Raw genomic sequence first — 12,905 nt, 5'->3', positions numbered from 1 at the left:
TTCTCTAGAAGTTTATATTATTTTAAAGTTCTAAGTTTATATTAAAATTTAAAAAATTAAGATTTAAGATTCTCTACACCCCATAATCTCAGGGACACCTATAGCACTTTCTTGGTCACAACTGTTTGCTAATACTGATAGGTGATGTGTGGCAGAGATTATTTCCAGCCTGGAGTTGGGTATCGTAAGGAGTCAACAATATTTGCTGACTATAAAGAACATCTGGATTTAGGTGGTGCCGTTTCAGTAAAATACAGTGGGGCCTTGACTTACGAGTTTAATTCGTTCCGAGACCGAGCTCGTTAAGGAGCTCGTTAACTCAAATTACTCTATCAACTCAATGCAAAAAATCGGCTGAGAGACAGCTGGTATCTCAAAAAACTCGTTAGTCGGGACACTCGTAAGTCAAGGCCCCACTGTATAATGTTTGATTTAGTAGCTTTAGTTTTAGCAAAAAGAAGTTCCTAGCTTTTAAAAAAAAAGAATATATTAAAACTAATGAACTGCCCATCTAGTGTATATCCATCACAGTTTCTCGGAGCTTATTTTCTTGTTTCCCATTTGGGCTAATGGGGGCTTTGTGGGAGGCCTCAGCCATCACTGATGAGCTGTGCCCCAGTCTCACTCCACCCCCACCCCATCTTCTACTTTCAGGGCAAATTAAGTTCAGCAAGAGGCTTGACAGCTATCAAATCAAAAACCAGGCTAGGCCCTGAGTGAATAGTTCCCAGTCCCTGGTTATCTTTCTTATTTGACCCTATTACATACCAAATATATCGTCAAAACATTGTGGAAGTTTTTCTTAATCAAAGAGCATGGTATATCTATACTCATAAAAACATGTCCTACAGGGTAACAGCATGTATTGTTTTTTAAATTGTTGCTAAGAAAGTAGATCTTAAAAGTTCTCATCACAAAAAGAAAAAAACAATGTTATCAGGTGATGGATATTAACTAGACTTATTGTGGTGATCATTTTTGCAATATATTCAAATATTAAATCATTATGTTGTACACCTGAAACCACTAGTAATATGATGTTACATGTCAATTATACCTTAATAAAGAAATAAGTAGAAAAAATTTTAAAGTATGCCAGGAGGCAAAAAAGAAATTATTGCTATGGTCTTGAAATGCAATTATTTTACCATTGACTTAAATGATCTCAAAGGCATTTTTACTCCATTTCTGTCTGGTCTTCAGTTTGCCTCCAGAACTTCATATTTCTCTCCACACTTTCTCTATCCTCTGCCAATCTTCTCTTCATCTCTCAGCTCTCATGATCCAACACCTTATATGCATTTTCCTCTCTGGCACAGCACCCTAATTAAAACTCTTTGACACTCTTTGGTGCTTTCCTTCACCAGGGTCAGGGACACTGTTTATGAGCTGAAAATATTAACTGTTGTTGTTTTTTAATTCCTAGATAGAAGAGCGAGCAGAATTTTTGAATAAGTCTGTGCAGAAAAGGTAAATATGGTTGATTGTTCACTGGAGAATCACCAGCCATCATATGTATGGAAAGATTTTCTCTCATATCTTTATGTGTGTGTTTATTTACTTAACAGTGGTGTCAAATCAACTCATCAAGCGGCTGTTGTTTCCAAGATTGACAGCAGACTGGAGCAATACACCAGTGCCATTGAGGTGAGCGATGTCCGCAGGGTTGTGCTCAAACAGAAATCAGCTCTGATTGTGTAAATGATCATAGAAACGTTTAGGACAATAAGCAAGTCTAATAACCACATTAGTGTTAGAACATTAATAATGCTTTATTATACTTGAAACTAGTTAGAGAGAAGAACAGTAATACAGGTGAATTATAGAAGGGTTTTAAATAAATTATTGTTTACTACCTTCAGCCTGAGTATTCTTTAATGAAGGTGTTATTCTTTTAAGGAATAGGCTTATTGATATTCAACTATGTTATTTATATGTTACTATGTATATCTTCTAATATTAATTCCTTATAAAATATGTTCCTATATGTAGTTAAACAGGTCCCATGTAACCTTGGTTAATCCTTATTTGTCTATAAAAACTTTTATGTTCAAACAGTAATAGTATGAGTTAATATAAAGATGATTGCCAGCTAGAGTTTAATCACCATGAATTTCAAATTGATTATTTTATGCTTAAAGGATCATAGTTATATGCTTCTGTCTATTCCAACTTTTTCCCACAAACTTGACCCAGGGGTTCTACCACATTTAGAAATAATGTATATTTCCAAGTACCAAAGCTCTAAAAAGGTAGGATCCCATTAATCAATGTGTGATCCTAGTTTTTTCTCCTTTGTGTGGACTTTAAGCACTGATTTTAGCCACCTTCTATGTCAGAACATCTGCTATGAAGGAATTGGATAAGCTTGATTTGATTTCCTCCTCTCCTTTATACTGCAGAGTGGACATAAGTATAAAATAATTCACAATCAAATAAATTATGAGGGAATAAAAATGAGATCTGAATGATTTATCAAATGAATAACCAAGTCCTAATACTCAAGAGGTGATTTTCACAAGATTAAACGTCCACTAAAATATAAGACAAATTGCAGATAGTTATTTTCTGTGGTTACATTTATTATAGCTCTAAGAGGGTTGATGAAGCCAAGACTGTGGCTTCAGCCTTTACATGGTCCAGTGATGGTGCCACTCACCATGGCTGACCACCTCGACCACACAGGCCACCGGTTACAAAGCAGGACCAGGCAGGAAATTGCATGATTCTGGGCATGCCCATCACTACTGCAGAAAAGTATCTCAAATGCACACTTTTCTTCCTTACATCCATTCTTTCCTCCTCCCAGGATATTCTCCATAAAGTGGCCTCTCACTCTTTCAATTCTTTATCGTGTCCCTGTCTCCGGTCCTTTGCATATGCTGTTCTCTCTGTATGGAATGGTGTGTGTGCCTCCTTTTACCTAGCCACTTCCAAGTCTCCCATCAATCTGGGTTTAAATGTCACTTCCTCAGAGTAGCCTTTTTTGCTCCCTATTACATTATTATTATTCCCCTATTGTGTGCTCTCTTGGCATGCTTTATGACACTACATTTATCTTTCATAACACGCCGAAATGTGAAATATATACTTATGTCATCAATTACTATCTTCCTGTCCTATTAAAATGTAAGTCCACTGCAGCTTACGGAGCAGACTGTCTTGTTTTGGGTACCACTCTAACACCAGCGCCTAGACAGTGCCCTGCACCCAGTAGGCACTGAGGTATCTGTTGAAGAAATGAAGTAGAATATCACTTACACAATAAATGGCATCCCAGTAAAAAAGCATATTTCATTTTTGAAAGACCCTCTGATCTAGATCTCAGGGTGGATTTTTTGGTACATACGTCATCAGAATGCAGTTTTTGGTGAAGGCATTTAGACAATAACTCTTAAATGATACTGAAGAGGAAGAGAGTACTTGACAAGAACAAACTTAGCACAATCCTAAAGATAATTCACACACTTCAGGGGACAAAAGCTGCAAAACCCACGAAGCCAGCAGCCTCGGACCTTCCTGTGCCTGCGGAGGGCGTCCGCAATATCAAGAGCATGTGGGAGAAAGGGAATGTGTTCTCATCCCCCACCGCGTCAGGCACGCCAAACAAGGTGAGCTCCGGAGCTCCGTCTTTTAATTTTGGAGGGTGGGTTTCTTTTCCTTTTCTTTTTTCTTTTTAGCAAACCACATTAGCTCATTATAAAAGCAGTGGAGAAGGTGTAATTCTTACTTTCTTTTGCAACAACCATAAAAGCAAGCTCACAGATGCTAGACAGTGTACTCCTACGCTCTGGCCACTTTCCTAAATTGAGTTCTTGAAATTAATTATCAACCTTGGGGTTGGGTGGGGTGGGGTTGGGTGAGGTGCGGGGGCAAGCAAACCAGATAACATTCTTTAAATATCAAGTTTAAGGTTCATTTCACTCAAAATATTGATCATAACGAGCAATCATTCATTGGTGTTACGGGATGGTTACATGAAATAATAACAAGCAATAGTATTATTTGAGGTTTCTTTGGAGATTTCTTTCCAGGTAAAGTTTGTCTTTGTCTTTAATATTGGATGGTTGACTCCTTGCAGGAAACTGCTGGCTTGAAGGTGGGGGTTTCCAGCCGCATCAATGAATGGCTAACTAAGACCCCAGACGGGAACAGGTCACCTGCTCCCAAACCGTCGGTAAGTAGCTCCGGGTTTTCTGGATTTCCTTGATCTCTCAGCTCCCAGCAGCAGGAGAAATCTGGCTGTTGGTCTGTTTGCCTGGGAAAGGCAGTGCTCCTGTCTCTGCTGTCCATGCTGAGCAACAAACAAGGAGGGGTTCAGATTTAGAGAGAACAGCCCCAAGCAGCTGCCCCACAATCGCCCAGAGGCCGTAATTAACCAGAACCCAAGGCCGCTCAAATTTACACTCTTTCCTGGTCTGTGTGTTTAGCTCCTATTCTATAAATTACGGCTGGGAATTAGAAAATGAAAATGTCAAATTATCTTGGCCACTTCTCTGTCGAAAGCACCTCTAAATTTATTCCCCAAAGGAAGTGTATGTTGGCTATTTTGAACCCATGGTTTCTAATTTGCCTAATTTATGTAACTTAATACAAAAAAAAAATACCATTTTTAGGTAGTTGTTGAAGTAATTGCCATAATTTTTTTTTTGTCAACACCTCCAAAGAAAAGCCATTTTGAAAAACACAGTAAAACTGGAAACTATAAGAGCTTGTTATTTTTGGAAATCTAAATTTTTCTTAATATTTATTAAGTGTGACTATTTACTATAAAAATATTCTTTTAACCTTTTCATTGAATATATACGATAATTGCCTTGCATTTATCATTATGATAAAGAGCCTTATTAAGCTCCTACTGTGTACATTGGTGAGCTTTCTCTGTTAAGTTGGCTTTTATATATGCCTCGGTGCCCAAAGGAGCAGAGACTCAACTGTCCTAACTATCCCCTCGCAGAGGTAGAGTAACGCTTTCCAAATCCTAGACCTCTGTGCCGCTGAGCGTTTCATTGTATCCAGTGGCTCCATATTTAATCTCCAAAGTCACTAGAGGTTACCAATTCCAATTTAAGAAGAAAAAATGGAAATATTGTCTACACTTCTTGAGTGCAACCCCTTATAGTCACCTAATTAATAGTCAGGATTTTTTGCCTAAGGGCTCACATGAGGTATAAAACTAATGTAAACCCAATTTACAATCAGAAAGTCTTGATATATTGAAAAATATATATTTTCCCCTCTCCCGGTAAATAGAGGGGAGGGAAGCTATAGAAGGAGAGAGTCGAGGGGGGAGGGGTCATACCCACAAGGTGTTTGCTCTTTATTGCCCTGAACCCAAGGTGACATATAGAGTAGAAGTTATTTTTTAATGGAAATTTATGTAAATTTTGTGGCCCCAGACCAGTGATTATTAACCTTTTTGAATTATGGAGCCTTTTGAAAACCTATGAATCTGAGGGCCTTCTCCCCTAATACATGTATATCACTCGAGTTCCGGAAGTTCATGGACCCACTGAAGAACTCTCAAATTAGCAACGATAAAGAGAGGAAGGTGTGTTTTCCTCTTTGATGAATTTGGCACATTGCTAGAGAACCTGGTCACTTTTTTGTGTTTATTTTACTTGTGACATATTTCATTTCTGTACCGGATTTTACCAAGCCTATCACCGTCTATGTCATCCTAATGGGAGAGTTAAAAGAAATTCAATTCAGTTATTATGTCAAGGCTTCCACAAAAAGCCCCATTCTCTGGGGTAACTGATAGCATCATAAAAACGGCAGGACAAAAAGGTCTGACAGGGAAATTCGGAAAGCATTGCCTGCTTTACCTACCAGTTAGTGACTGAGTTGCTAGACCAGTGATGGCGAACCTATGACACGCGTGTCAGAGGTGACACGCGAACTCTTTTTGGTTGATTTTTCTTTGTTAAATGGCATTTAAATATATAAAATAAATATCAAAAATATAAGTCTTTGTTTTACTCTGGTTGCGAATATCAAAAAATTTCTATATGTGACACAGCACCAGAGTTAAGTTAGGGTTTTTCAAAATGCTGACACGCCGAGCTCAAAAGGTTCGCCATCACTGTACTAGACCATCTCCTAAAGGACAGAAGGAAAAAGAAAGAAGAGTGGCAATCACACAGGTTGTAGTGATCTCTTTTCCTGTGATCCACTGGATTTTGCAGACGAGGGTAACCTCCTGAGTGAAAGCCAGATTGGAAGAGAGCAGTAGGTAGTTGCTGTTGTACATGAAAAGCCAGTGTGAGTAGACTTAACCAGCAACGTTCAACTTGGTTCCCAGTTCATGGGTGACAGAGCCAGCTCTTGTCAAGATCTGAATAGCAGCATGGCAGTCTCTCTGGGAAAGATGTGACCTGGACCCAGGAAGGCAGGACGGTAACTCACAGACACTACAGATCCAGCAAAAAAAGATGACATTTCCGAGCTGCAGAAAGGCCTAGAAGGGTCCTACAGGTGCATAAAACTTGGCTGGCCAAAGGTTAAGTCCAGCAATGCAGCTTAAAAAGGCAGGTCAAAAAAATAAATAAATAAATAGGCAGGTCAAGCAAAGATCTTGCCCGGGTCTTATCAGGGGCCTCACAGTAAGATTTGTGTAGTTTGACCCACACCATTGTGCTTTATTTTCCTTCTAAAAATTGTAATTTGAACACATTTTTAAAGTGTGGAGGCATGTACTCCTGAATTTGTTGATTCCCTCTTTTCCTTATTTGTTTACAACAAGCCTTTTCAGGCCTTTGAGTTTCCAGCCTGGCCCTTCATGGCAGGCCTCTGAGTTTGACACCTTTGGGTCCCCGGCCATACTGACTCTGAGCTCTGAGCTCTGAGCCCAGGATGTTAGGGTTACCTAAAGACAACAAACAGTAGGCCCCCGAAGGTGCCATCTGAGTCTGGACCCGAGGGGATTTATTCCCTGGCCCTTGCTTATCTTCCTTGGTGTATGTGGCTGGAGAGGAAAGCCTGGGCTTGTGTTTGCAGATGTGTGGCAGGTGGCCACTGAAGAAAAACAGAGGGAGATTCTTTCACCGAAATGGTCCTCACCCAGTGAAACCTCAAGAGGAAGGAAATTAGTGTTTCCTTTGAGATGAGTGTTTAGTTCCAAAACTCACTGGACAGAACAACCATCCTTTACCAAGTTGTATAATAATTTCCAAACATGCTAGGAAGTAAACGTGCTCAAAATAGTTTGTCAAACCAATATTATTTGGAGGGGGTCCCTGAAAATTAACTTATTTAAAAACAAACATTGATCCACATCTGATCCCTTCCTGGGACATCGCTTTGCTATTTGTGGGCAGAATTTATGGGATTTCGGTGTAATTTTGTAACCAGAATTCAATTCTGAGTATGCCTGTTTTAGCTGGTTTGTCTGTTCTTTGTTGTCTAAACTACATGTTACATGCAGCTAAATTAAAATGCTAATTTGTCTTTCTTTTTGTTTAAAAAAAACAACAACCATGTCTTTCTCAGCTGAATTCTCTTCTTCATTCTTTGATCTCTGGGTGACTGGAAACCTGCCTCTCCTGCCTTCATTTCTCCCTCTTCTCCCGGACTGGGTCTTTGTCTAAAATGTAGTCTGGTCAGGTAATTGCGTTTCTATTTCCCCTTTGATTTAAAATGCCAACTCACCACTTGGATGTTCATATTTTCTTAAAATAAGCTCTTTAATTGATCTCAAAAGATTCATATGGGAGATTTAAGGGAACTACAGTCCGTTTTCTTCTGTAGAACATTCATGTGAAAGAAAAATATTTGTCTTCTATGAATCAAATAAATAAAGTAATAATAGCCACTTTCCAGAGCTTCCATCAGCATGTGCCTAATTATAGTTTCCAAAACTTTAAAACAGTCTTCCAGACAATTTGGCAGCTTCTCCCTACATTGGCAAAAGTAGTGGAACCCTTCAAAAACAACCTGATTTGTTGCTTACTGGTTCCAAGTTAAATAGGTGTAGCTCTCTAATAGGATATCAGGAATGCGTGCCACAGTGGAACTCCAGAAACTCAGTAGGATTAAGGCAAATCTGAAATGCAAAAAAAAAAATAAAATTAAAATTAAAAATCTGAAATGCTTCACATGGTACCATTTAACCAGTGCACTTTCAGTGTTGAGCCCTCCCTACTATCTGTCAAAACATGCCCATTTAGACTGGTGCCCATGGATAAATGCAATTGCTGTTCGCTTTGCCTTCCTAATGAGAAAAGGATGTGCCAAAATAAACATGACTATTTCAGTTAAAACACATTTATATTCTACAAACTACCTTTTGCCAAGCACATGCTGGAAGAAAAGTAAATGGAAACAGAAATGTGGCTCCTTGTCCAAACCAAATTAATTTCGAGGTAGCAAATAAAGAATCAAAGCTATATAACTGTTCTCTCTCCGAGATTTCCACATGTTCTCACATATGTTATTCAGTGTCAGTTTCTCTTACGGGTGCAGTTTGTGGTCAGTGTTTACTCTGATGGGGCTAGGTTCTACCGATGCACTTCTGAATCATCCACTCACTCCGCAGGAAACACACAATGACTTTAGTCTGAGGGAAGTGCCATTAGAAGTTGGATGCAGATTTCCTACTGCACAGAGGTGTGGGGAGGAGGGGTTGGCGCCCCTAACCCCCACGTTGTTCAAGAGTCAATTGTATTTAAAACCACCCTATCCTGTATTCACTTCTAAGAGCATAGAAAGTTAAAAATAGGCTATATTATTTTAAATATGCCTGTGTTCCAATTTTACTGATCCATAAGCAATAAGTCCTTGATGAAGAACAGGCCCTAAAGGCTGGATAGTTCCAGCCCATTCTCATGTCATAACCTGGTCCAGGTCTATTATAAAAACAATGGCTCATGATCCCTTCAATGCCATCCATTTCTGATCACTAGGATAAAGTGTATTAACTAGAAATCGATTCAAACCAACAAACACAGATGTGGTGACTTATTTAGACCTGGCAGAGAATATATAGGGCCACGTATTAATTTTATTCTGCTTTCTCTTCATTAGGATTTGAGGCCAGGAGACGTATCTGGCAAGCGGAACCTCTGGGAAAAGCAATCCGTGGATAAGGTCACAACCCCTGCCAAGGTAATGTCAGTCCAAATGTTTCTATAGTCCCCTTTTGGAGTAGAGAATGTCAGCTGTCCATTGTCCATCGTCATAGGTATAATGTCCATCATCGTCATAGGTAACATTCCCCTGAGCCAGGGTTCCGGGACGTGGAGTAAAGATATGATCTGGAATGTTAGGACCCAGAGAACGCCACTCATATACAACACAGCAGGAATGGTGGCTCTCCCTGGAACTGTGCAGCATGGTGGCTCCAGGTGGGAGGGGGACAGGGTGAGTCTTCACACGCTCTGCCCCCTCCTTCTTGATCTAGCCCACAAACCCTTCCTACAGTAATAATTCTATAACCACCAGGCCCACAGCTGAGGTTATGAGGTAGCAGAGTAGGTAGCTCCTTTGTTCCAAAATGTCAGACTCACTACACGTCATGCAGTGATTCATTTGAAATGAAAACACACAACACATTTGAACATGCAGATTCACAATACTACACTCGGCCATCGGTGTCCTCGGGTTCTGCATCCGCGGATTCAACCAACCACAGATTCAACCAACCCCGGATCAAAAATATTTGAAAAAAATTACATTGTTGCTAATGTGTACTATGCAGTTAGGCCTATGATGGTTGCTTCTGTATTGAACATGTACAGACTTTTTTCTTATCATTATACCCTGAATAATACAGTATAACAACTATTTATATAGCATTTACATTGTACTAGGTATTATAAGTAATCGAGAGATGATTTAAAGTATACGGCTTATACGCAAATAATATGCCATTTTTTATAAAACACTTGAGTGTCCACAGATTTTGGTGTCCATGGAGGCCTGGAACCAGTCCCCCTAGGATACGGAGGGACGACTGTACTTTAATACTTGTGAACACCTCAGCAAGGATTTTTAGCAGCTAGCTGGGGAAAAGAAATGATATACAAATAAGACTATGAGTCAAATGTCAGATAAGTTTCAACAGTAGGGATAGAAGTACAGGGGGGAGGAAATAAAGAACAGAAGAAAACTAAAGGTAAGCATAGTCCACTTCACCCTCCTGCCTTGTCCGGCCGAGACTGTCATTCCATCATGTGTGCCTGTTCTGGATGCACACTATAGATTCCTGGCCCTTAGAGTGGTGTTAAAAATAAAACTGCCTCCGAATGCCCTGAGCAAGGCTAAAAATCAAGTTAGAAAAAAGGTAATACAAAGAAGAAAGAGAGGAAGGAAAGAGAGAAAAAGGTGGGAAGGGAAGGGAAGGGAAGGGAAGGGAAGGGAAGGGAAGGGAAGGGAAGGGAAGGGAAGGGAAGGGAAAAAAATCAACAAGAGAAAGACTAAGAGGAGCATATTTGAATAGAATGCCAACAATAATCCTCCCTTTCATAAATATTTATTCCTGCCATATTCTAATTCTTTTTTTTTTCTTCTGACATAAACATCTGGCTGAAACACTGTGGCCTGCCGATTTAAAGCTCTCTTCTCTTAACAGGTGTGAGACCGTTCAAGAAAGAAGCCAGAGTAGCCACTCAACATGCTGGACCAGCTCAGCTGAAGAGGGTTAATGTGCTCTGTTCTATATTTATGTTGATTTACTAAATTGGGTTAATTTCCTTTTGTTTTATTTTTCATTATCCCAGTAAACCCATGTATATTTTCACTATATTTAATAATCACAGTCTAGAGAAGTTCATGGTAAAAGTACTGCCTTTGCACAGGAGCCTGTTTCTAAAGAAACCCATGCTGTGAAATAGAGACTTTCTACTGATCATCCTAACTCTGAACGGTGACACCAACCACGTCGGAAGTCGAGCAGGAGGAGGTTCAAGCTGAAAATTTGCCTGAGGAATGTGTGCAGTGTCCAGAAAAACAAACCATAGTGGGGTTTGGGGTTTTGTTTTTTGTTTTTTGTTTTACATACAGAAGTCATGTTGTTTCTGCACTTTAGAATAAAGCATGGAAGAAATGATCTCAGTAGGCAATTGTAACACTTTCTGAAAGTAATGCATTCAGATTTGAGATTCTGCAATGATTGTCTTTTTTTAAAAATGTACTGTTAAGGTATTACTTTTTTCATGCTGATGATTATCTAAATTGGATGATGATGTTAGAAGACAGTGGTACTGATATCTTTAGGTTGGTTGCTTTGTGGATTTCTTTGGTAGTGATAGTGAACCACATTTTAGATGACCTGATCATGTATGTATGTGCATACACGTATACAAACACACTAATGGTAGAAAGCTTCTTTTATGTGCTAGACTATTATATTTAGCAGTATGTCCTTGTAACTAGCCAATATCACAGCTTTTCAAAAATTAAAAATCACATTATATTAATATTCATATTTGCCAATAGAGACATGGCAGAATAGGTATCAATATATCTTCAATGCCCAATAGATAAACTGTAAGAAAAAAAGAGAGATTTGAAATGTCAAAATGAATTGACATTTTCTATAAAGCATAGTATTTAGCTTATAATGAAAAGCAATCTTGAAGTCCAATGTGAATTTTACTACCATCTGGATCAAACTCAAAGCTTGCTGAGAACTTTATTTTGTTAGCAATCAAGTTCACAATCGGTTGGCTTCGAGGATATCTGAGGTCTCTTCTTTGTCTAAAATTTAAAGACGAGGATTTTAGTGACAAGATTGTCCAGATTGAAATTCCACGTGTGGGTATGCAAAGACCAGCTTTGGCTAATGTCTGGAAGCAGAGAAGAGAAGTAAGCAAATTCCAATATTTAAGAGTCATGATAGTCCTTCATCTTTATTATACGAAACCATTTTTTAAATTAAAAGTTTCTACTTTTATTAGTCATTGGTACTTGTCATAAGTTGATAATGTATTGAACTTTCAAAAAATATATGTAACTTTTAGTAGTTTTACTATTTTCCCCAAGAGTCTTTATCAAATCATCTTTTTTTATACACGTAATCTAGACATCAGATCTTACTTTAGCTTATAAGTGTTCATCTGTTCTTCACAATAGATGATAAAAGAGTACTCCTCTGTCTTGGCAATATGTTTTAGCATAGAGATATATAGGATAGTTCTATAAACTTATACCTCATTTGACTTAACCAAAAGTGTCCTACTCTCAATTTCTACCACAATGAGGGAGCCTCACAAATGACTATTTTCTAACCTACAGTATTTCCCTGGAGGAGCCGGCCAGGACAGGGCTGACATGAGCAGTGACTACTGCCTTGCGGAGTCTGTTTTTTTCAAAAATCAGTAAAGAGTAGCTGAATTCTCTAGCTTTTAGCACACCTGGGCCAAAGGAAGGAAAACCACCAAGATCACACACATCATCCACCCGTGACAGAATAGATATGAGTCTATGATAAGATAATCTAGAACCCACATGTAGTGCCTCATTTAGCATTGACTCCCATCACTGGAGTGACATGGATCGAAGTTTGAATTAAGGCCCATGGCGATATAACATTGCTTTGTTGTACTTTTGAACAAGAGCTTCTGATCACTAGTATATATATTTGTTTCTAGAAAGTCTAAAGTTGAGAAGAGAATATATCGATCCTGACTTTTATTCCGATATTTGGATGGAATAAGTTTTAGGGTAGAATTTTGTTCAGTTCGGATTTAATCTTTTGAAAAAAATAAATTCCATTGTTTACTTGTCTGATTACAATTCTCTGTGTTATCTTTAAGAGGTAAAACTGCAAGGTGACTAGCATGTTCTGTGAATCTGCCATTCCTAAAAATTTTATAAACACTTGATGTTTTTCACTGATAACTGATCGCTGCAATAAGTATATATTGTGAAAATGCATCCACAATAAATGGAATTCCTCCAAATGC

At 38.7% G+C, this 12,905-nt stretch overlaps 1 protein-coding gene across 1 annotated transcript in view; it reads left to right on the top strand.

Annotated features, from left to right (window-relative positions):
• Positions 1-12,905, top strand: part of CALD1 (caldesmon 1) — a 200,092-nt gene extending 187,187 nt beyond the window's left edge. The window contains exons 8-13 of the mRNA XM_023753542.1: positions 1,427-1,470; positions 1,569-1,647; positions 3,474-3,611; positions 4,082-4,177; positions 9,025-9,105; positions 10,571-12,905. Coding sequence (XP_023609310.1) covers positions 1,427-1,470; positions 1,569-1,647; positions 3,474-3,611; positions 4,082-4,177; positions 9,025-9,105; positions 10,571-10,576 — 444 coding nt within the window. The 3' untranslated portion in view covers positions 10,577-12,905. The remainder of the gene's footprint in view (positions 1-1,426; positions 1,471-1,568; positions 1,648-3,473; positions 3,612-4,081; positions 4,178-9,024; positions 9,106-10,570) is intronic.

The sequence above is a fragment of the Myotis lucifugus genome, unplaced genomic scaffold (genome assembly GCF_000147115.1).
Source record: "Myotis lucifugus unplaced genomic scaffold, Myoluc2.0 scaffold_46, whole genome shotgun sequence".
In the NCBI taxonomy this organism is placed as follows: Eukaryota; Metazoa; Chordata; class Mammalia; order Chiroptera; family Vespertilionidae; genus Myotis; species Myotis lucifugus.
The sequence above is the reverse complement of the archived record's forward strand: the minus strand, read 5'-3'. Positions and strand labels throughout refer to the sequence as shown.